The sequence below is a fragment of the Acanthopagrus latus genome, chromosome 14, assembly GCF_904848185.1.
Source record: "Acanthopagrus latus isolate v.2019 chromosome 14, fAcaLat1.1, whole genome shotgun sequence".
NCBI lineage: Eukaryota > Metazoa > Chordata > Actinopteri > Spariformes > Sparidae > Acanthopagrus > Acanthopagrus latus.
The window spans coordinates 9,226,103-9,249,597 of NC_051052.1; the positions used below are offsets into that span (position 1 = coordinate 9,226,103).

The 23,495-nt window shown below is 44.0% G+C and overlaps 1 protein-coding gene and 2 long non-coding RNA genes across 5 annotated transcripts in view; 2 read left to right on the top strand and 1 right to left on the bottom strand.

Annotated features, from left to right (window-relative positions):
* LOC119032751 overlaps positions 1 to 4,965 on the top strand; it is a 65,773-nt gene extending 60,808 nt beyond the window's left edge. Inside the window, exon 3 of the long non-coding RNA XR_005079024.1 lies at positions 4,837 to 4,965. This is a non-coding gene — a long non-coding RNA (uncharacterized LOC119032751). The remainder of the gene's footprint in view (positions 1 to 4,836) is intronic.
* A 6,921-nt stretch (positions 4,966 to 11,886) lies between these two features.
* Positions 11,887 to 22,575, bottom strand: LOC119032859 (DENN domain-containing protein 2A-like). Of its 2 annotated transcripts, none has more exons than XM_037122467.1 (20): positions 22,167 to 22,575; positions 21,076 to 21,147; positions 19,131 to 20,237; positions 18,956 to 19,047; positions 18,439 to 18,533; positions 18,155 to 18,364; positions 17,949 to 18,042; positions 17,789 to 17,833; positions 17,495 to 17,697; positions 16,398 to 16,507; positions 16,036 to 16,105; positions 15,181 to 15,258; positions 14,914 to 15,054; positions 14,468 to 14,616; positions 13,652 to 13,829; positions 13,505 to 13,546; positions 13,154 to 13,262; positions 12,790 to 13,053; positions 12,606 to 12,692; positions 11,887 to 12,501 (listed from the first exon to the last, which is right to left on the bottom strand). In XM_037122467.1, the coding sequence occupies exons 1-20, from the start codon at positions 22,196 to 22,198 to the stop codon at positions 12,470 to 12,472; spliced, it is 3,210 nt and encodes a 1,069-aa protein (XP_036978362.1). In that variant the 5' UTR covers positions 22,199 to 22,575; the 3' UTR covers positions 11,887 to 12,469. The 2 variants fall into 2 exon arrangements, with proteins under 2 accessions (XP_036978362.1, XP_036978361.1); XM_037122466.1 differs by having other exon boundaries at positions 17,789 to 17,839; positions 22,167 to 22,574.
* Positions 12,916 to 14,376, top strand: LOC119032860. 2 transcript variants are annotated; one of them, XR_005079065.1, is made up of 4 exons: positions 12,916 to 13,051; positions 13,184 to 13,300; positions 13,486 to 13,562; positions 13,661 to 14,376. It is a non-coding gene; the product is annotated as an uncharacterized LOC119032860 (long non-coding RNA). The 2 variants fall into 2 exon arrangements; XR_005079064.1 differs by lacking the exon at positions 13,486 to 13,562.
* Positions 22,576 to 23,495: the final 920 nt, after the last annotated feature.

Here is a 23,495-nt window from a genome sequence, read left to right on the forward strand (position 1 = left end):
GTGGTGGAAAGTATTTGTATAAGGTAATTTGGAGGCATCTATTAGAATAAACCCAATGAAAATCTGATTAAAATCAACATGAGTTAGATGTCTCGATTCAAGCAGAAAATTGAACAGTACACATTAATTCCTTTTTTTTCTTATTATGGAATTATATTAACTAACTCGAGCACCTAAGAGTGTACTTTTTGCCAAGAAATGGTGAAGTATCCTGATTAAAAAATCCCACGTGAGAACTGGACCTCCCTACCATTTCCTCTCAAACACCTGCGTTTCAAATCTGTTCTTTATCAGGTCGGCTTAATTTGACCAGACCCCTGCCTTAAATGTGCTGCAGGTCCTACCAGATCCCTTGTAACTGCCTGTGATAGGTGAGAGGTTGAGCGCGCCATTAGCTGGAAAGCAGAGTGGTTGGGAAAGCATGCGGGGTCAGCCAAACACTAATTCTGATGGTAATAGCCTGTAGCACCTTCTAGTACAGGTCCCTTTTCTCAGCTCAGGCTTTGGTTTCCTGTTACATGTTTACTAAACACTACAAAAGCTCACACTTTTCTTAAAATTCAATCCGAAGACGTTTGATTTGAGACAAATTAGCATAGCAGATGATAATGATTGGAGGTGCACAGCATTATTACGATTCATTCTGCGAGCTCTGTTTTCCGTTGCCTTTATAATGAGCTGGTCCTTTGCCCAAGCCCTTGGGAGCAGTATAATCACAGTTTAATGAGCTGTATCAGGACCAGGGCCGAGAGCTAAGGGATTTAGAGAGTTCCTGACGAGGCTACGGGCTAAGGTACCTGTTACCCCGAATGCTCCCATAACCGAACATCTGGATTTAATGGCAATAAAACACAATTTGTGTGACTGTTATTCACGCCTGTGTTGGGTTTGGCCAATCCCCCTTGCATTTATCAGCAAACTGGTTCCAAAAAATGAAGGGTTCAGTGTTCATTGCTTTATCATCCTCTCCAGACGTACAACATGTTGCACATGCAACATGTACACACGCACTCGACTACAGATGATCAATCACCTTGGTGCCACTCGTACGATTATTGACGAGGCGGATTAAACTGAAAAATGATGCTAGAGGATGTGCTCTCCACTACAGCTGGATGAGACTACAGATGTTTTCAGCCAGTTGATTTCTTTTTATTGTGCGTGGGTTTGGTCATGGGAGCAACCCGGGGCGGGAGGATGAATGAATACGTACAGGCGCCGCCAAAGCAATGACAAGCTGACAAAGTGTAACAGGGAGTGGATTAAAGGTTTTGCCTCACACATGGTGTGCACACACTACGGCATCTCTAGCAGCAAAGAAAATGTCAAAGCTGGTCTTGAGCGCTGCTGTTTAAGATTGACATTTTGTTGATACTTGTTGGTCTCTTCAGTTTCCTTTCCTTTGATTTGGGAGTGGACAGTCAGATGGTTATCAGGGACTTGGGGACTTGGGTTAAACAATCCATTAGGTCAGCCATTATCAGTCTTCGTTATGTGTGTGCTCCCTTGCTCACGTGATTAGAGGACTACAGGGTCTTCCGTGGACCACTTTTGACACATCTGACAAGGTCATGAGATTAGGCGTATATCTGCTTACCATATTTTAAGAATTATCTGCATACACAACACATATTGCTGCAGTTAGAGATTGGATTGGATTGTTGCACACATCTTTTTCATGGAAGAACGGCAGCAGGGAGACTGTGTTTACCCAGAACTGTATTCTTCAATTGATGTCACGTCAAAGTAGACCAGGGATCCAAGACGATCTCTGTGATACAAGGCAGAAGTTGAAGGCCTTGTCATCAGATAAGATTTTGATTTGAGAGCCAAAGCAACATTCACACTTTAATTCTTTTGAAGACACAATGTGACTGTCCAGCTGTCTCATTGAGGGCCAAGGCAGGCATTGATGCCCTTTGCTAACACTTAGTTTTGCAAGAGATCTCTCGTTTAAATCAATAAGAAGTACCAGGCTGGGATCATTGTCAATCAAATCATTTTTATCTTCTGAACAGTTTAACATTGACCCTGTCTGTCTCTGTTGAATGATCACCATCAGAAATGTCACGGCCCCCACAGCCAGGTCAGGATGTATTTTGGTTCCTTCTGAGTGGAAACTGAGTGGAAAGAGACCCTTCCCTGGAGGCAGCTCTGTGAGCCACCGACAGCCAAGGCATATAAAAAGACAGAGTCTGTTTGTACAAGTGTTTCGCATAGGACCAGCCCCAGACATATTTCTGAATAAGACCAAGTGAAGGACAATTTTTCGGAATCACAACCTTTTTCCCTCTCTTAAGATTCCAGTCAGATTCCAGGGTCTTCAGACGCTTGCCTCACTTCTTAGGAATCCCACTGCCGGCACTACTGTGCTACACCTGTGTCCTTCATACAAAAGCAAAGTTTCCTTGCCTGGATGTTATGTATGTAAACATGAATGCATAGTCAATTTATCAGTAATGGACATCTATGATGGCGCCAGTTCTGCTGCTATGACATTTTTTATGCAACCAGCGAAAGAAGCTCCAACAAGTAGACCACCCGCTCCAAGGTTTATTTGAAATTTCAACACTTAATTAATTATAAAAGCTGCTGAAATGTAAACTGCATTCTTGCAGGTCTCGCCAGGTTCTGGTGTTTACTACTGTTGCCTTCCCTTCAAATCGCTGGAAGAGAAAACTGTGAGCAATAGGCTCCATCACACTGAGGGTCTATACTAATTGATAACATGTGTATAGGGAGGTAACTTGATACTAAGCTAGTGTACGACCCAAACACAGGCCACCTGCTGCGGTTTTGGAGAGAGCTGAGTTTATCTCCCGCCACAGCCGAGGCCCTTCTGATTCAGACAGTTCAAATGAGGACACGCTGGCGAGAGTCCATTTGTCAATCCATCAGCTTTTTTTGGTCTAAAGTCCAACGCTGAAAAAGTTTGAACCAAGCGGGAATGTTGCCTTTGCAGCAGCAGAAAACGAAGAGTCCACTTCCAAGATGCATTACATTCATTTTAGAGGGGGAAAAGACTCTCGGGGAAGGTCATTAATCACTGTTTCTAAAATAAAGAGAATCAGACATGTAACAGTGTTTTGTCAATGGACGTTTTTTCACTATGTCATTGTGTGCTGTTTGGCAAGAGGAAGTTTCACCTTTTTCTGATAATGGAGATCTCACTTTGGAACAAAATGTCCAACGGTCATCGCGGCCAAATTGACCCATACATCTTTCAGAGGATTTCATTAAATGCCTCTGGCCTGTAGGTCACTAAAGGTCTTCAGTTTGCTCTTTGGCCAAATACGGGCTTATGAGCTAAGTGCAATTACATTGCACTTTCCTTTACAATGTTTTTTTTCTCTCTCCGGACAGTTTCGTACATATCAACTTATATTGCAGTGGAGCATCCCGGGGAGGGCGAGCTCAGACCTCTTGTGCTGTCTCTCAGGCTCCCTCTTGTTGTATAGGCAGACAGTCCCGAGGCGGCTGCCAGCTACCACACGCACAACTGTGCTTGTCACTCCCGGGACACGGTGCAGTCAGCGGCTTGGACGGTACACAGATAAGATAACACACGGCCCAGCCACTTCCCCTTTTCCCACATTTATCAAAACAGGGTCCAGCTACCTCATGTGAACTGTACATACTGTACTGTATGTCAGCCATGATGTCTGTCAGCAACCGAACATGCCGGTATCTTTATGTTCCACCCATATAGAGTCAGAACATGAGAGAGCGCGAGTTTTCCACGCGGCTTGAGGTCATTAAAGGCAACGTTTTGTGTGAGCAACGTGCTGCCTACGTTAAGAAGAGAAAGGTCATTTAATTCTAAGAATACGGAATAATAAACTTGCGGTACTAGAAGTGAACCCTTTATTGTGAATGGGTGACACACTAAACATCTCTTGAGTTCCTGGCTCATTGTGAGAAGCTGGACTGCGCAGACACAAACATTCGATTCACTTAAGAACTTGATAGTCAGGGTTTTCAGAGCATCATGCTGTGTTTCCAAAGACGTTTTACAGCAAATTAACTGTCCACAGTGGTATTTGTCCAGGCACCCTGAGCCTTTCAGCATTTTTGCTAAATATGAGAACTGCTATTATCTTTCCACCTCTATGAAAGATCTGGTATGGATCGTATCCATTTATCATATCTCTCCTTTCTGGGAAGAAGAGTGGACAAAGGCCGTTTGTCTAGGGCGCTGAGGTATAGCTGTCAGACACATATGGTTTGAACCTATGGAGCTCCAGTGATGCCAAAAGGAGAGGGTACAGGACTTTCTTGGAACACATCTGCACGGCCACAAGGGTCTGCGTGACCATTTCAAAGCCACATTATGCCGGGATTTGTATTTTTCTGTGATTCTGGAGCCAACACAAGTAAAAATACAAATCCAAGTGTCATAACAGTTTGTCAGATGTAATGGAACGTTACGTGCTCACTACAAACTAAGCTCGGCACATCGTAACGATGTTGTGTCTTGAAAACGTATGCCTCGGAAGTAAACATGCATGCTCAGGCATTTTTTTTCCCCCTCCTCAGCAGTCAGCGGTCGCACACAACTCGGAGAAGTCACGCCAAGCTAATGTAACCTGAACCAGAGACAGTAACACCTGGCTTCACAGGCTAGCTTTGCTAACACAGCCAAACATCACGCGAGTGCAACGCCACAAGACATCGAAACATAGAAAGCTGGCTAACATAACTTCCCACTCAACAAATCCAGCCTGGCATCTGCCTGCAGCCTTTTATTTGGCAACGCCATCGCCAACAAGTAAAAGCTAGTCTGAGATTGTTTAATGCCTCTCGCTCAGTCACTGTCTCTTTTTTTCTCTTCTTTAGCTTCCTCTATTAATCGTCTTCGGGCTCCTCACCTCTGCCGTGATGTCCATAGACGCTGCTCAGCCCAGCTCTGTCACCCACTCGCCTGGTTCTGACAGCACCACGCGGGGGCGCAGGGGTACATTTTGGAACATCACTCCTCACCAACAGGCCTGTTTTTAAATTGTTTCACAGATTCAAAAAATGTATATATTGTTAAAAAATGTAAATTAAAACTGTGAAAATTGTACTTCTCATGAAAAATAGGTATTCCATTCATTTTGATGCAGAATTACACAAACGCACATGCTGTATATGTGTCGAGTGAGTGTGTTAGTGTGTTTAGTGTAATATTTCTGCGTGTGAATGTCCGAATCATTGTGGCGTGATTTATTTGCTTTAGCAGCTCAGCACTAGATGGAATTTTATCAAAACTGCACTCAAATGAGGCACGAACATACACACTCTCTCTCTCTCTCTCTCTCCAACACACACACACTCTCTCTCCTCTTTATTACTATACACTCCAATGTATTTGCCATGTGCTTGGAGGCTCCTTGCCAAACCTTTACTGTCCCTCCCTCTGCCCTTTTTTTCAGAACTTGTCAAATCATTTTAAGTGAATACATGTCGCATATGTTTCAGTCCCTCATTTTTACAGTAATGGATTTTCAGTGCTTAAAGCACCGTTTCTGAGTCACATCATGGTGAGGTAGTAAAAACCTTTTCTTTGACCCACAGTTACTGATTCAACACCGTCCACAATCTGCACCGGTGGAAAAAAACAGTTCCCTATAACCTCTTCCAGAACTTTCCAGACATATGCTGGTTAAAACGCTACAGGAGCACAAATCACTGTGAAGACTTGCTGAAGTGGAAAATGAGGAGGACGAAAATATGTTGTTTTTTTTGTTTTTTTTTCATCGCAGCATGTTTTCTATTACTGTCATCTTAAGTGGAGAGCGGCAGGAGCCAAAGTATTACAGTAAAGATACAATATTCGGAGCAAAGCAATATACTGCATATCTTTAGGGACTTGATAGTATCTTGGCACAATGTGGGAGAAACCTTTGGAAAGTTGCTTGAATGAAAAAAAAAAACAAAAAAACTGAGCTATTTATTTATCCAAAGTTCATGTCAGATGCTGTTGAAGTGTGGCCTTTGTCCAGGATGATCATGATCCAAAATCAGCCAAAGAAGAAGATTTAAAGTGTTAGATAAAGATGGGCAAAATAATGAAAACCCCACACCTGAGTGGAGATGTAGATCATTCCGGACACACACAGAGACAGCGGCTAAAAGCAATCTTGTGACAGCTCTGGAGCAAAATAAACACGGCCACCAAGAGATAAGCATTTTCTAATCCCGGGGAATAAATACACAGGGTGATGAATGGCTGAGTGACAGCTTAAAGACAGAGCTTATTTGTATGGGCGTACTTCCTCATGGCAACATTACTCACAGGCAGCGCGTACAGTTGTCAGGCAATTTTCTCTCTCTGCAACGCACTCGGTGTGCTCCGCATGCCTGCACATTAGCCCACCCCCTCCATTACTGCAGTTGACATCAGCCCAAAAAAATGAAATTATATCAACATATTAGCATCGCGAGTGGCTATATAATCCCGGATTTCTTCCACATATGCGCAAAAGAACACATGAAACTCACACACACTCACGCGCGAGCCTGCTGTTAATGTGAAAACCACGCGTTATTGTATATTCTCCCCCTTTATACCAGCGGTAATTGTCAGTAAAGCTGTTTTATGTCGTGCTGGCCGCTGAAAACTATAAGTGTGCCGGGGTAAGCTCCACGGCAGGTATGAGTGGATCGCATTTCATCTACAATATCTCTTTAGCAGATGGCAGACTATACAGGAAAAGATGATTGTTGTGGACACTGATTGGCAGGCGCACTGTTAATGTTGGCAGGCTTACTGAAGAGGAAGGGTGAAAGGTGAAGGAGAATGCACAAATAGGATCGCGCCAGTGCGTACTCGCATGCACTTAGACATAGAGTGACACAGGAATGAGTCCTAAAACCCGGATATGAGTTAGCATTTTTGCACCTCTGGTACCCTCGTCTCAAAGTCATGGGGTTATTTTTGAATGGGTCTTCAGTTAACTGCCTGAAATAAGCTTAACATATTTTATCGTTTTATTGCTTTATAGCTCGCTTTATGCAAGAATCCAAAATCCATTGTGAAAATCATTGGGGCAATGCTAACTTCTGGGTTAGCCTACAAAAATACGCCATCCCTGCGACGCGCATACTGTGCAAAGCATGCATGCTAACATAGCCGTGCTAGCAACGTCTCTGATAGGCCATCAGATAACATTAGCAAACGCTGACATGCAAATCTGCTTGACCCTGACCGCGAGCATTTTAGCATGCTGCCGTTAGCTTGAAGTAGAAGTATTCTTTAGTGAGCTTCACAGAGCTGCTAGCTGGATAAATCTCAAGCTACGTTTTTGAAATCGCTAACTGAATTTACTCATTCACTGCCTGTGTAATAGACAGATGAATCATTGTATTCATGCATTCACACAATAGTAAATATTGCATGTATAAAATGCATTTCATTGTGGGATTGTTAGCAGGAATTAGCGTACACACAGCAGACACTACGTCTTTTTTCATGTAATTACAGCATTGTGCACAATAGGATGACATATTGGAGTTCCAGGACACACACAAAGCTACATACAAACCACATGAAGAGCAATGAGTCTATGTACTGACACTTGCAGACCAGACCACCCTGGAACTGCTCTTGACAAAGAATCCCCTCCCCGACTGGTCGCCATGAGTGCGTGTGTGTGTCTGACTGTGTGTGTCCACTCGTCAGGCTCCAGACAGACTCCTCTCGACGCTAAACACAGACACAATGTCAGACGATGTAAGGTGAGATAGGAAAATGTAAGGAAATTGGGGGTGCGACCCTTTAAAAGGCCCTCGGTGCTGAATGAGTGAGCGAGAGACATGGCCAGGGAGGGAGAGAGGGAGAGGGATTTTTAACCCTTGTCATCAGATGCCATGACTAATGGTGGTGTAATAGTGGTGTGGATAAACTTGGACACATACAGCAGACCACATGCAGACAGGCCTGACTGATGCACCCTCAAGCCTGGAAATCTATGTGTGTGGCCCGAGCTTCCCTGCCCGCCCTGCCGCCCCCCACAACCCCTCTCTCAATCCCCCTCTCTCTCTTTCTGTTTTACACCCTTTCCTCAGCCTCGATCACCCCTTTTTCTTCTTTTCAAAATTTGAGATTAAAGAGCAAGAAATGGGCCACAAAAAAGGGTCAAACTCACAACCCACAATGGTTTTCTCTCCCTCAGACTACCCGTACGGTGCGTGTCCTGCTCTCCCTCCCTCCTCCCCTTTCCCCTCCACTTCCTCCACCCTCTTTGCGAGCTGTAACCCGGCTTTGCAGCCGGGAAATGGAAATCAGCCGCTGCTAATCCTTTATTCTCTCCTCTCTACTTTGTACCACCTCACTTCTTCCCCTTCTTCCTTTCCTCTCCTCCATCGTGCTCCTCTCCCAACGCCTCTCGCTGTTATGTTCTCCATATGCTTTGATGGCTCCTCCTCTGAACGGGGGGTGGGGGTGGAAATGATTCAGGCCCCTGGCATGCATGGCAGGGGCTGCAGCTGGACACTGCACCTGCAGCTCCGAAAAACAAGCTGACGGGTGCATGTTCGGGAACTTCCATGCATGCGTGTGTGTGTGTGTGTTGTGCAGGCATATTAGCGTGTGCGCAAGTATTTTTTCTCATTCGTCAAACTCCTGCTCTTTCTCTGCACCCCTCCTCTCTGTTTCCCGCCATTTTTCACTTTCCTGGGTTTTTTTTTTTTTTCTCCTTGGTTATTCCCACACTGCTGCTCTCACACAGGCAGCGTCAGGCGAAAATTAAAATCAGTGTGAGCTCTTTGGAGGAGCAACCCCTGTCGTGGCCACTGGTGGGGTCGCAGGCAGGGTCGGCAATTGCCCAGGGAGTAAAACTCTGTTGAGGTGCTCTTTCAGTGGAGGAAACGTGAGAGAGTACCCACTAGGATGCCTTTCCAGTGGACAAAATGTAGTGAGGTGTCCTCTCTTCACTGTAGACATGTCCTGACTTGCTGCACGCTGGTGCCCCACCCCATCCTCCTGGTGCCCTGTATATTATTTTCATCCCTGCTCCTCAAACATCCAGAGTCCACCCCTGGTCGATACCCCTAGAGATCCCAAGTCTCAACCAGTCACGGCAAAAACCATGGGAACCTGTAGGTATCGTGTTTTTTGTTGTGATGACAAAAACACCCGAGGCACACTGGCACAATTTGTACGAAATTGCGCGTTGCAACTGCAGTGACCCGAAGCTTTTTAGCAAATTCAACCTTGGCCCAAGCTGCCTTTTTGATTGAGGTTTGTGGGGGAAGAGGTAAAAAAAAAAAAAAAAAATGCCAGAAAATAATGACGGAAAATGACATAACACTTTTCATTTTGATTGATGGCGAAAGCAGCTCAGTTGCCCCCCCCTCCTGCCTCCATAAACTATGCCATAAATCATGTAATTAGCAGAGCCAACCTCCAGAGAGTTACAGATGCAAGTTTGCAAGCTTTGGAATGAGGTCAATAAATCTCTGGAGAGGCTTTATAATTGAATTGGTGGTTGCCTTTAATGGAGCGTGATGTTTGTATGATTTTACTTCTGCTCGGAATAATAGCCACGTTGCACAGCTGAGCCTTGCAGGTTCCCACTCGCAGGTAGATGTTTTCAATTACCAGCGCTGCGCGGTATCACTGTGTAGCATCTCTGAAAGGTGGAATCCAGTCAGGTGATGGGGACCTCTGGAAGGCACTTTGCAGAGGAGATTAGAGTTTCAACAAGGTATTGTTGTTTCAAAGCGGCAGATAAGAGCGCTCTTTCTCCCTTGACTGACTGAAAACACATGACACTTGTGTTGCAGCGGTGAGAGATATTCCGCAGGGGAGGTTCGCCGTGGAAAAACTCCAGCGCAGGATGTAAGACTTTGGGGGTCGACCCCTGCTGCCTGGAATTAATTGAAAACCGTAATTACCCCCCCCACACTAACGAGCCGGGTGTCTCGAGCAAGCGGCCAGGTGTTTATCAGGAAACAGTACGTGACAATGCGGGGTTTGTGTGGTAATCCATGTGCACACACACACACGCACACACAAACACGCTTCGAAAAGTGGAGCGAGTGAACAAACATTTCAGCAGCCGTCAAATGCTCCTCACTCACCACAGCCATTCATCTTCCGGAGACGCCTCACGCCCCACAGCACCACAGTTTCCCCACCTTGGGAGCCAGATAGGAAGCTGCAGTATGATTTTCATATTTGTTACAGTGTGACAGATTCACTAAACCTCAAATACCCACCCGCAGCACATGATAAGCAGTAGCTACCTTTATTTAATCAGTGACACATTTCAAGTTTATTTAATCTATTACTTTTAGCGAACCACCAGCTGCACACTTAGCCAAAACATTTAGCATCTGTTTAGTTGTGCATCCATTAGGCCTATCGTTATATCGCTAATATTTCCACCTTCACTTTTAGCTATCTTAACCATTCACCAAATAGTTTCACCTAGAAGTATTTCAACTATAACCATTTAAACATTGGTTAGGTTAGCTATATTCATCCACTGCGTTTAGCAAACCTCCAGCTTACTATTTAGCCAATACGTTTAGCTAACAATTCGCCTATTTTACTTGTTCATCCATTACCTTAGCTAAATATAATATAAAGCTCATTACTTTTAGCAACTATTTAACTATTAATCAAATATTCGCTATTGGTATTTCAAATTTTTAATTACGTTTAGTAAACCACCAGCTAATACTTATACAACGCTTTGTGCTAACATCTATTTAGCATGCTAATCCACTTTACTTTGGTTAAAATCTACTTAGACTGACAGATAGCTAACTAGCGATTAGCTTTAGTGTTTTTAGTTTATTTTTGAATTGTTCTGTATATTATATTAATGTTGTTATTTCTGGCTACCAGGGGTTATAGATGTAAATTAGTGTTCTTGCTAAATCTGGCTCGTTTACATTGTGTATTTTATACTGATGCTCATTCCATTGCTCTGTCCCTGTCAAATTAACAATTAAAATTATAATCATTTGAAAAAAGATTACTATTTCACCATGATTGGAACTTCAAACTCCCTGCTGGCCTGTTAGCTACACTCGTTTTCACATGTTGCTTAGTGTTCAGCTGTTACAGCAGCAGCTACATATATTAGTATATATAATATTTTATTTATGAACCAGCTAGTCCACAGTCTTATCCCCTATGGTAACAGCAATGCAGTGTCCCTATGGGTTTTTTTTAAAAATGTATGTACAATGTCTGTGTGTGGGTGTGTGCATAAGCCGGTGTCTGTTTCGTACTCTGCACTCTGTGCATCTGTGTATATGCATCAACATCTGTGTCAGCAGGTGTGTGTGTGAACTTGCCACTAACAAGGTGACAGGTTAGGTGCTGCGCGATGCCCCGGGGGCCCTTGAGCTTGCTCAGCGTGCACAAACTGAGCCCACTGGTCCTCAGACAATACAGTACTATGCTCTGCTCTGCACCTGTGTTATGTTTTCATGCTGACAAAGATGTGCTTTCCTCTTCGTGGGCTAAAGATCTGCTTTGTTTCCATGACTCAGAGACTGAAATAGAAGAGCCGCCACCAACTCTGAACCGAGGCTCTTTGTTGTAAAAGGGCCAAATATCTTCGAACACACAAACACAGCAGTGAATGGTTAGCAAACGGGTGGCATGCGGATTACTCACTGTGTAGAGCTGGCACACAAATGCTGAGTGAACACAATTGGCTTGGCTTTGATTTTCCTCGCAGTATTTAGCTCGCAGTGTAACGAAAACCTATCTCGTAAAACACAGTGTTAAACACAGTGTTATCGGACACATTTTGTTTTTACAGTTATCTGCAAACTGGAAATCGGTTAGGAGGAAATGGACTTACCAAGTTTAACGTGAACTCTTAACATGTAATGCAATGATTTATAGGCTTGAGGGGAAAAAAATATACAACAACCCGCCGCTTCCAAACAACCAACAGAGAATGTTTATTTAATTGTCACAGAGTCAGATGCTTGTGATGCTGTCACTGTTCTGACTACAAGAAAACTGAAGAATTTAAGAGCGGGAAAGCAGGTCTGTGTCATTTCTGGTCTGTCACTGTCACTGCCAAGATCATGCAATCAGAAAAGACATACTACTGCCCCCTTGTGGAATCAGATGACACTGCAAACAGCACACATTAATATACTCAGGATTTTTGCACGCAGTTTACAGGGACCTATTTTATTTTTTGTTGTTTTTTGTTTTCGCCGGAAGAGAACACTTTTAAAAGGAACCAAGAATAATTCTGTATAGTCTTCGGTCTCAGTCTCATGTGAAACACAGCAGGATTTTTCTTGGCAGCAACGATTTGAAGAATCACGTGTCCTTGAGCAAAACCCCACAGTCTGAAACACCGACACAGATGAGGCTGGCGTGAACGAGCGTCTCTGAGAAAGCGCTCGAGATGATAATTTCTTTCCTCCGCAGTCCATGAAAACCTTTCCTTCCTCCCGTGCTTCTTGTCTCCAGCTTTTCGCCTCTTTTTGAGGCGTCACAGTGCGATTATTTCTTGGAGAGAAATTTCATCTTGTTTCCTGGAGCAAAGCAAAGGAAACAGAGGGGGTTCAAGGTGAAAATAAGCCGACAGTAGATTGTTTGAAAATATTCTGGCACAGAATCACTCAGAAACAAACCTTACCCAAGCCTTTGAGAAATCTGTTGACCCTCCGGTGCTCATTCTCGTGGATGGAGTCTAAATACTCCTGCACCCTGACTTCAAACAGTCCTGAGGTAAAAAAAAAAAACAAAAAAGAAAAAGAGAATCGTGAATCATTGGATCACCTTCTAAAGGCTGAACCTCTTTTTCAACTGCAGCTTGTTACCTCTCAGAGCCTGCCTGTGGAGCTCTCTCTCCTGGATGAACCATCCAAACATCTGAGTCTCCATGAAGACCTCCAGGAAGCGGCGGACGGTCTTGGACGGGATCGCTTTACGAAAACCCTCATGCTGAAAGGAGCAGGGGACCGGGGAGGAGGAGGAGGAAGAGTAGCCGTCTTCCCGTTCCCCGGTGATGAAGAGTGGATAGTGGCCTACCAGCTCGATGAAGAAGCGAACAAAGGCCTCGGACACAACGGTGCTAAGCTGGTCTGAAGGGAATAAAGAGATACATGTTGCACAAACACATACAAACACAACAGAGTTGAAAAATCAAATATCTTTTATGTTCCTGTTCTTGTTTTGTCTCACCACTGGGTGTGTCTCCTCCTCTTTCGTTAGCGAGCTCTCTCCTCCTCTCCAGAACATTCTCCAGGGCTGACTGGAGTTTAGAGGGCAGGATGGAGTCCTCATCGTCCAACTGAACGTGACAAAACAGGATTTTAAAGCCATTTGCAGGTATGTTAAAGGGAAACAAATTACATTGTGTCTACAGGTCTCGGGGAGGACCACCTATGTGTATGTGGAAAAAGTAGCACAAAGGTAATGTGATTTTCATGTGTTAAATTGCCCTTTAAAGGCCCTATATTGTAGAAAATGTTATAAGAAAGCAGCTGCTGTGTGAATACCGTGAAAGTACTCAGTCCACAGAGCATGGCCTACCTGTCTGAGAAATCGATTGTTTCCAAGATCTACAACCAGAACCTGCACATAGAAGACCGTAATTATGATAAACAGCATTTTTCCAATAATAATGTTTTTATATGTGATTAAGCTGATTTCATGTAGATGAGTTAGGGGCTCTCTGACCTCCTCCAGGGGCAGCTCAGTGAGCTGAGGCAGGGTACTGGACAGCAGGCCGACGATGAACGGCGTCGGAGTGCAGACGATGTCGAGCATCGCCGTGGGCAGCACGGGGATGTAAGTGTGCTGCCATACGAAGGGGTAAAGCAGCGCCACGACAGCATGGCAGCACTGGGAGAGAGTACTGAGAGGACAGACAGAGGGGCAATGGAAATGCTTTTAACTGCATGTTTAAAGCTGACACGATCCATTTTTGCTTTCGTTCTGGAGGAGGGGAGGACAGAAGGATACAGAAACATACTCCTCCTCACCACATGAGTGTGCTGTTGTCTAAAATACCGTCCGGTCACTTTTAATATTCCCCAAAGTTAACAGCGTTTCCCAGAGAGGAAAGCAAATCCACATACTTCTTTCATTTACGTCACTCAACTTTGCATTCCGGCCATCTACTAGTGTGACCGCTCTTTCTGACTCCCACTGGCTTTCTCCTGCAGAACAAACAAACTGGCCCCCGGCACGAAGAAACTCAACGGACCGGCCTCAAAATATCTCTCTGGCATGTTCCCTGAATAAAACTGGGCCTGCCATAGATTTATTTTAAAATCTGGGTCTGGACCACCCACATTTCTGATAACTTTATAATGAAAACCTCCCTGCTGCTTGCACCTAATATCTGCCGGCTCCATAATTACATAAACAGTGAGGGAAAGGATGTTCGGTGCAACATCATATTTTCAAGGGCTGTCAGGCAGAGGGAGGGGAGCTTCAGCTACAGACTTCAGTACGTCCCTACAGGATGAAGGCTCCACCGAAGAGACCGACCTGAGTTTATCGGCGGTGAAGATGACCCTCCGCTCCAGCAGCAGAGACCCCAACACCCTGAGGAGCAGGCGGAGACTCAGACAGGAGAACAGACACTCAAAGTCCACGTGCTCCAGGCGGGAGTCGGAGGGTCGACAGAGCTCCATCACCTGGGAATACAACGCATAAAAGATGTAACTACAAAGTGATACACCAATCTAAATACAAATGTATACGAAGTTTGTGTTTTTTTTAAAGGGGCATTTATTAAACTGTGACCTTAATTAGGCAAATGAGTTAACAAAGCTTGTTTTTGGGGGGGGGGGGGCGCCACTGAAACCATTCCAAAAAATGTTCACACTTTCCAGTTTCACATCACTAAATATGAGATTATTACTGGCAACATGCAGTATTTCTGAAGGCTCCAGTTTCAGTTTTTGCTTCAGATAGCCCCCAGTGTCACTGACCTCGGTGCCTGAGCCGGGGAGGAAAGTTTTAACGGTGATGGTTCTGCCCGGGGCGGGAAACTGAGCCTCCATGATGGCTCTCATGAAAGGCTGGACGAGGGCTGGAGATAAAGCCCTCCGCCTCTCCACCTCGTCCAGCACCTATAGTGCACACAAATAAGCACACACACACACACACACACACACACACACACACAGACAATGAATTTGCTTAATGACTTTTTATGTCAATAATGTTATCATATGGGACTAGCTGGGGTGGCTTACCTTGGAGAACAGGTTGAAACAGCCAAGGTGACTAACAATACAGTAGACCTCTGGTAGACGTTTGCCTTTGCCACTTGGCTGAAAACAGAAAGGCGAAAGTTGATTTGTTGCTACTTGTAAATGAAAATGTTTCAAATGTTTTGCCTCTTCTGAATGTGAGAAATACTGTTTAACAGCTATGTGTATTTTTTGGAGTAGCAACTGGGTTTTTAAAGGTGCCATATGTAAGAATTGGCCACCTCTTCAATTCACACTCCAAACAGGGAGGGGGCAGCATATCACCAGAGTGACAGCTAACTGCTGTTAACTGTATCTGCTGTTAGATCAGTTATCCGCATGGTTAGCGGTCCAAAACGGGAGTTTGGAGTGGTGTTTTGAAAAGGAATGGTCCAGGTCTAGCTGGTTAGCGGCTAGTGTCAGTAGATATCCAGACACAATACATACACATCTTGAATATGGCAGCAAAACGCATCTTATATGTTTATGTAAAAATTCTTACATCTTGCACCTTTGTGTTTGGAGGGCAACATTTAATTATTTACTCATAAGCATACTTCTGGCCTTTCAAAATAAGTTTCAGAAATAAAAGAAAATTTCATATGCATATCAGTTATGCTGAAACTTACACATACTGTAGAAATACATAGACAGGAACATGTAAAGGCACACACACATACCCTCACACACACACACTTTCCCAGTCTCACACACTTCCTCCCAGACTCTGAGATGGACTGTTTTCCCACAGGCACGCCGACTATTTTGGCACGCTTATTTACTCAGCCGTCATTGTGGTATTTAGCCACTTCCTGTTCAGCAGCGGTGCACTTATTTATTTGACTCGTTTCTATTTACCAGTAAACGCCGGCAGTATCCAAACCTCCTGCTCCCATCCTCTCCGGTCAAAACAAAAGCGAACATCTCACTATGAGGGATGACCCACAATAAATACACAAATAAACACGTGATTAGCATATTTTGATTGTATATCCATGGATAATTATATACATACAAACTGTAATACTGGCATTTATCCATACATCTATTCGTCTATCAGCAGTCATGTGTATCAGGGTTTGACAGCAGGTTTTCAAATTTTCAGTATTTAACATGTTGAGTTGCTAAGGAGAGAAATATCTCTGTGGAGGGTATTTATAACAATTTTGACTGTTACATTTTAATTTACACAGCGTTAAGGTATTTTTTAATGCCCTCACCTTGGGTAGCTCTCCACCGGTTCCCAGTCTTTTGCATCAGGGAAACAGAACTGAGGAATGATCCTCAGCTGATCCTCCGTCTCCCTCATGAACTTGAAGCTGCGCTCCAGCTGCAAAAGCAGTGATGCAATGGGACTCATTTTATACTGCTTTCATGGATTTTCAGCAACTTAATTTCCATTACTAATTCATGCATATTCAACATAGGAGAGTGCTCATATTAACAAGAGCAAGATTGTTTAAAGCAGCTGCTAGGACCTTTCTTTTTTTGTATCTGGACATCCTTGCAAATGAAACCAGTTTGATCAGTCACATGTTTAGAATGTTTTGAATGTCGAGTTTCTCTGTCTCGGGGTTAAAAAAAAAAAAATGGAGCGTTCTATTTTGAGACATCAGGGATTTTGTGTTGTGCTTCCATAAAGTTTATGAACTCACAAGAGACATATTCAAAAGCGGAATGGTCAAAACGGATGCAACGAAGGCCAAGTAGGAGTCCAAATGTAAAAGACTGGGTTCGAAACTGCCCATAATGCAACTGGGTAGTTTCTTTCTGTTTCTATTTTAAATCACTTGTGCAATTTGTTATTCAGGTTTTATGTTCAAAAAAACAAAACAAATTGGGATAAATACATCCAAGGAAGTTATGTTTGTTGGTTGGTTTGTCAGCAGGATTACACAAAAACTACTGAACAGATTTCCATGAAACTTGGATGGAGGATGGGTCTCAGCCCAGAGCAGACCCCATTAACTTTTGGTGCAGATCCATGTAAAGGATTTATGTCGCTCTTTCTACAACATCGTGTTCTCTACATTTTCAGAGAATAATGCATGAATCTTGATGAAAAAATAATCAGATGAGTTTAGCTGGCTGGTAACTATGAGTGAGAGTGAGGGGACTATTGGGCCTTGCGCTCTACTGAATGCCATTCTGGTTGATCGTGGCATCATCTGGGTTTTTCCCTGACTTATGGAAGCTCTGGAGCTACAGAGATGTTGTACTCTTTAATATGTAAACTTAACTCAATGTGTGAAATCTCCCTTTAAAAAAGAAATTGCACCAAAAACAAGAAAAGATGGTGGCAAGCCTCGGTCCTGACCTTCGGGGGGAACTGCTGCGTGACCTCCGGCAGATAGTGGGCTCCAGCCTTCGACCTCTGCAGCGACACTACTAGAAAATATTCAAAGAGCTGACGCTGGTGCAGGTCCTTTTCCCGGGAGCTCTTGGTACCGTTGTAGTGGACTTGAGCCTGGCCTGGCTGGCTCAATATGGACTGGACTGACCTGAGACGCTGACGTTGAGCTGAGGGAAAAAGCAAGGTACAATGTGGTTATATACAATGTGAAGCTGTCAAAAGATGATGAGCCAAATGGGGATGTGTCTGGTGATCTACCTTTTGCTCTTTCTTCAACTTCGCTCTCAGAGTCACTGTTGTCATCTGTTACTGCAAACAAAAGCCATGTCTCTTTAGTCAAAACTACTATTCTACATTACAAGAAAATGTGTCGATTGAAGTTTAATTTCCTGGATAATCATTATGTAAACCTCATCACCTCTGCCTGAGCTTGTCTCAGCGTAATGATAGATCCTCCGTAGATGTTTCTTCCCGATCCGAGCCTCAAAGATACTGTTGATTCTTAGTACAACCTGTTCGAGCAAAGTTTTGACTCATTGTGAAGAAATACTACAGATCGATCTCTTCCTTCACAGATGTGACCTTCTACATGTACAGCTCTAAAATAAGCACTCAAGCACACACCGTTGGTATCCTGCGGCAGGTGCGGCTGTAGAGATCCCCGGGCAGCCAGGAAGTGTGCTCAGGCCCGGTGGGAGTGGAGGGAGGGCTGAGCTGGGGTGGAGATGAAACACCGCCGCTGCTGGTGCTGTGGGTCGACTGGTTGGTTCTCCTCAGGTCCAGCAGCTTGAAGCTCCTGGCTGAATTCTGCCTGAAGAAGCCGGGTCTTGAAGTCTGTAGACAGAATTTAATCAGTTTTCGAAATACCTCAAACGTTAAGTGTTACGCTTGGCTTGTGCAGCAGGAACCTTGGCACTATCGGCTCCAGGAGAGGAGGGCAAAGACTGCTGGGAGCACTGACTGTCCAACTCTATGTCTTCATATGGGTTTTCTTTGGATGAATCTGTGAGAGGAGAAAAGATGGCAATGTTCAACATCTGTTCATAGGCATCTCTAGGTAAACCTACGAGGTCCTATTGTTCAAACAATTTGGGATTCCAGTTTTCATTCCAGTTTCTACTGTCAAAATCTCAGCTGAAATTTAAGGAGATAGTTCGTCAATTTGGGAAATGCTCCTGAATTTTAGATGAGAAGATCAATACCACACACAAATCAGTCCAACAATGACCAGCCAGTTAAACCAGAGACTTCAGAACATCATTTTTATCATTGGATAACACCTAATTGTTTCCCCACGTTTCCAGTGTGTAGCTTCATATCTACGAGATAGGTGTTGATGTTCTCATCTATCTCTTGCAAAATGTCAGATTTGAAATTTAGATTTGTTAGATTTGAAATCTGTGAAAGATAACAGAGGTGACTGACCGAGGATGTCTTCATAGTGATGTTCCTGAGACAGTGAGCGAGGCAAGAGTGGACTGGTTGACCCTGCCAGGTCTTCAAACTCAAAGGACTTCCTGTCACCGTGAAGAGAAACATCAGGTCAAACTGTGACTAAAGCCACAGACAACAAAACATCACGTTGTTGTTCTCCCTATACCTGTTGATGTTGTCTCTGACTCTCTCGCCCCTCGGTCTTCCATAGACGCCCAAGGGAGGTTTTGAGGACGTTTTCGTAGAGCTGGAGGGCAGCGGTGGGAGGTTCCTCTGCCCTCTCCCCTGCTTCTGACCCTTCCCAGCAAAGGCGGTAGCTGGATGTTGGAAGGTACGTTGGGGTTTGGGGACTGGGTTGATGGGGGGTGCTCCTGGTTCTGTGTACACATTCTCCTGGTCCCGCTTTCCCTCTCTGACTCCAGAGGATTGTAGTGCATTAGTCTGACCCATGACTTCACATTCTTTCTTCTTCACATCTGTCCGTTTGTCCTTGCTTGGTGGGCTGAAGTAGTTTCCGAGTTCTGTTGGAGTTTTCCCGTGGTTCTCCCCCATGGCCTCTAGCTTTTTGAAAAGAGTGAATACAGCTCTCTTCTCCTGGCTGGTTTGTTCGGCTGCCCTCTTGTCGCCGCTTTTCCTCAGCGTCCCCACCTGCTGCTGCACTGCTGACATGGGCGAACAAGGCCTTGAATCCAGAAGCTTTTCTACGTTCTCTTTCTCGTGATCTCGTTCTTCCTTGTGGACAACTCTGCTGCAGTCCTCTCCTTTTCGGTTCTCACTGGGCTTGCTGCTCTTGAGCGTCCCTCTTTGCTGTTTCACACTTTCAGCAGGTGAACAAGGCCTTGAATCCCCATTCTCTTTCACGAGATTTTGCTTTTCCTTGTTGGATACTCTTCTGGAACTGTCCGTACTCTGCTCATCGCTGCTTTTCGTCAAAGATTCTGTCCTTTTTATGCTGGTGCATTGGCCCAGAGAACCTGAGGTAATGGGTGAATGAGGAGGTTCTTTCCCCTCCCACAGAGAAATTTTATCCTTGATTTTGCCTCCATTGGATCTTGAGAGTTTGTTGCCTACCAATAAATTGTTCTCATTGCCATGAGGATCAAAATTTGACCTCCTGTGAGCCATGATGAGTGATTCCTCCCTCTGGTTGCTCAGGTTGTCTAATGGGGTGAAGGGGAGTTTCGGTGCCCCCTCTCTTCTTTGCACAGTTCCCTTGTTTTCCACTGAAGCAATATGGGAACCGCTTAGCTCACCAAGACGGCCGTTCTTCAGTCTAAACACAGAAAGAAAAATAAGAATAAATGGCTGAACAGTAAGCTAAAAGTATGCTAATGAGTCAGCAGTTGAAGACCTAGGCCTTCTTACCAAAAACTCCCTAAACTTTGTCACAGCCTAGCTAAAAAATCCTGCACAGATAGAAATAATGGAATATGTCTGCCAGTGTAAGTGGTGGCCTAGAAGTAGTTCACAAAAAACAAACTTGGTCAAACCAACATAATCAATTGTACAGAATAAATGCTATAAATGCATCTATATAGGCCAAAAACTAATTAAGTCGGCTATAAAATCAGTTGAAATACACACACTTGGTTGCAGTACTTGAGTTTTTCCGACAGGGCTAGAGGGGTAAAGACAAAAAAGTTTGGGAAACCACAGTTTTACAGAATTTCTCAGTAAAATACATCTTTCTAAATAATCATTTTATCAGCCTACTCGCGTCAACTAAAGGCTCTGACTGCTTCCAGAGTTTCCCAAACTTCCCAGTACAGTCTCTGTGACTACCAGTTAGGGGACACTTAGTCTTTTTCTGGCAACAGTGGGAAAATTCAGCCTGTGAGTAAATGCCAGAGGACAACCCTATGACCGAGCATCTTCTTCTCATCAGCCTTGCTAAATAAACACATACTTGGACCGGGGCCCAATTCATCAAACCGTTATGATTTAATAAATAAACGGGAGGAAATGGGAAGCCCAAAGTTGAAAGACCTGTTGTGACTTTTCCTTAATGGATGCGATGACAAAAGGGCAACCTATACTGCTTTACTTACTGTGTTTCTCAAGCTCCGGAGGAATTTGTGAGGAATAGTGTAAATGTTCAATCTGATACAAACCTGTTGATAGTGGCGTAGATACAGTCCGGCCTGGTTGGCATTCTCTTAGAGGCCTCCATGATCCCTGCACACCTAAAAGATGAAGGAAGGAAACCATATTCAGCCAATCGATTTATAAGCATTCCTTTGAGTTTGAATGTTAAGATTGTTTGCATCCTGTCTGGCTTGGCTCCAACCGACAATTAGTGTCAGACATTTGCCAGTGAAACTCATAATCATGAAGAGGTTTTTTTTTTCCATTTTAGAGATTAACAGTCATGTTAGGGCTCACTTTTTATGCGGTGTGAACATTCATCCACAGCTGGTAATGTACAGTATTTACAGGCCAGCTGGGCAGACTCAAGGAAAAACATGACAGCCGGGGACTCTGTGCGACTCCCTCGAGCAGTTCATCACACAAACCAACATTTCAACAGTCATTAGGGAGCTCTTGCATGATTGAATCACTCTCCTCAGCCTTTTCTTCCCTGTCTTGTATTGACGTATGCTCCTTTTCTGCTGCAGGAGTCCAACCTTTGGCCCTCTCAGCGACCAAAATGCTCTGTTCTCCTCTTCTTGACTCACATACTTTCACATCTCTAAAAGGCCAGTGTTTCAAAGTTCACTGGCCTCTGAGATAGCGCTTGGTCATTTCCCAGCTCTGAGGCTGTTGTCACCATTTGTTTAGTTGATATGTAGTCAAAATGACAGGGCAGCTTGAGCAGAGGGACTGCATACAGCTCTTAAAGACGCAGGCTATGGCTGATTAGCTGGGAGACGAGGCGTTCAGATGCCTATCTACTGTTTGATAAAGATAAGGAACCATCGAGAGCGGCCCACTTGATAGAAGAAAGATATGTGCTGGCAGTTTTTTTTTTTTTACGCATGAGGCCGCTTTTAGGAAAAAAGGTGATTTTCCAAATGTGTTTTTTTTTTTTTTAAATATATCTTATTTTCTCCCCTCTCTTATTTTCTCCCCGAATTTTTACAGGTGACTAAGCGGAAAAGATATGCGTTTGTACACTTGAATCACAAGTCAGTGAAACTATGAGACACAGTTTGTGAAACCACATTTTGTATATCGAACATGTCAAGTTAGATCTGTTTCTTACCTCCTTCTGTCGTACAGTTTCCATGTGTTCATTAGTGAAACAGGAGCATAGTGCAGCCGACGTTGCTATATGAGTATCCATTGGTATAACCTCAGAACCAACCCGGTGTGGTGTGCTGTATGTCCAGGTGAAACTCTCTGCGGTAGGTTCTCTATCTCGATTAAAAGCCTCCAAGTGAGTCGTCAGATGTTTGATCGAGTGAGACATAAGGGTCTCACCTCACACTGCTGTACACTCCTCTCTCCCTGTCTCCAATCTCCAACTTTCATTCACTCTTTCGCTGCCCACACACAGGCTGAACATGACTTCCTCCCTCCCTCTCTCTCTCTTCTCTCTCGCTCTCTTTACATGTGTCTATGTCTGCTGGTTGACTCCCTCACAGCTGACATTATGAAGGGAAATCACTGTCACGCGGCACGGACATCATTTTTACGACATTATTTCCCTCCAAATCTGACATTCGTTGGATTCTGACATCACAACTGTTCCTGGGCTACAGTTGCTCGTGCAGCTGTAGCACGTCAGCCCACCCTCCCTCCTCACCCTGAGGTGCATATTCACCTCCACGCAGTAATGAAAAGGAGCGTCCCAATGACACGTGCAAATGAAAAATACAAGCAAAGAAATGACAATAGGCTTCTAAACTTGTTATATCCCCCCAAAAAAAGAAACCAAGGGAGAATCATAAGATGTCAGAGACACTTTTTATATAAATCATCATCAATCAGAACACATACAGTTAAATTCTTGTAAGAACAATGTTTAACTTAGATTGTCATGCATTTTATTTTTTTTTTCTATTTAATCCACTTCCAAAGCTGCTTTCTTCATCAAAATCTTATTTTTCACAGGAGTCTTTTACCACAACCTCAGCTGCACTTCAGTCCATAGTTTATCTCAAGAAATAAACCTTTAGAATCCTCTTTTTTATGTATGAAAATAGGCTTCATGGAATTGAAAGATTGAAAAATTACATATCGCACCTTTAACTTTAATCACAATTAAATTTTGGACCAATATCCGGTCTTAAATGTGCATTACACTAGCACAAACATACAGCTTAAACACACATACTGTCTTAATATTGGCTTACCAGAATTCAAGTGCTGATCAAGTTCAGTGCTAGCTCCCCGCTGCAGTGTCACTGCCTTTAATACAAGTATAGTTTCTTTGGAGCTGATTTTAAACTATGTACAAATCACCCTGTAGCCAATGACAGCTTGGCTCTACCCAGCAAGTGTCACAGTGACAGGTGAGAGCTGAACAGCTGTCTTCACAGTCACCCTCCTCCTCCTCCTCCTCCTCCTCCTCCTCCTCTCTGTGCTCTTA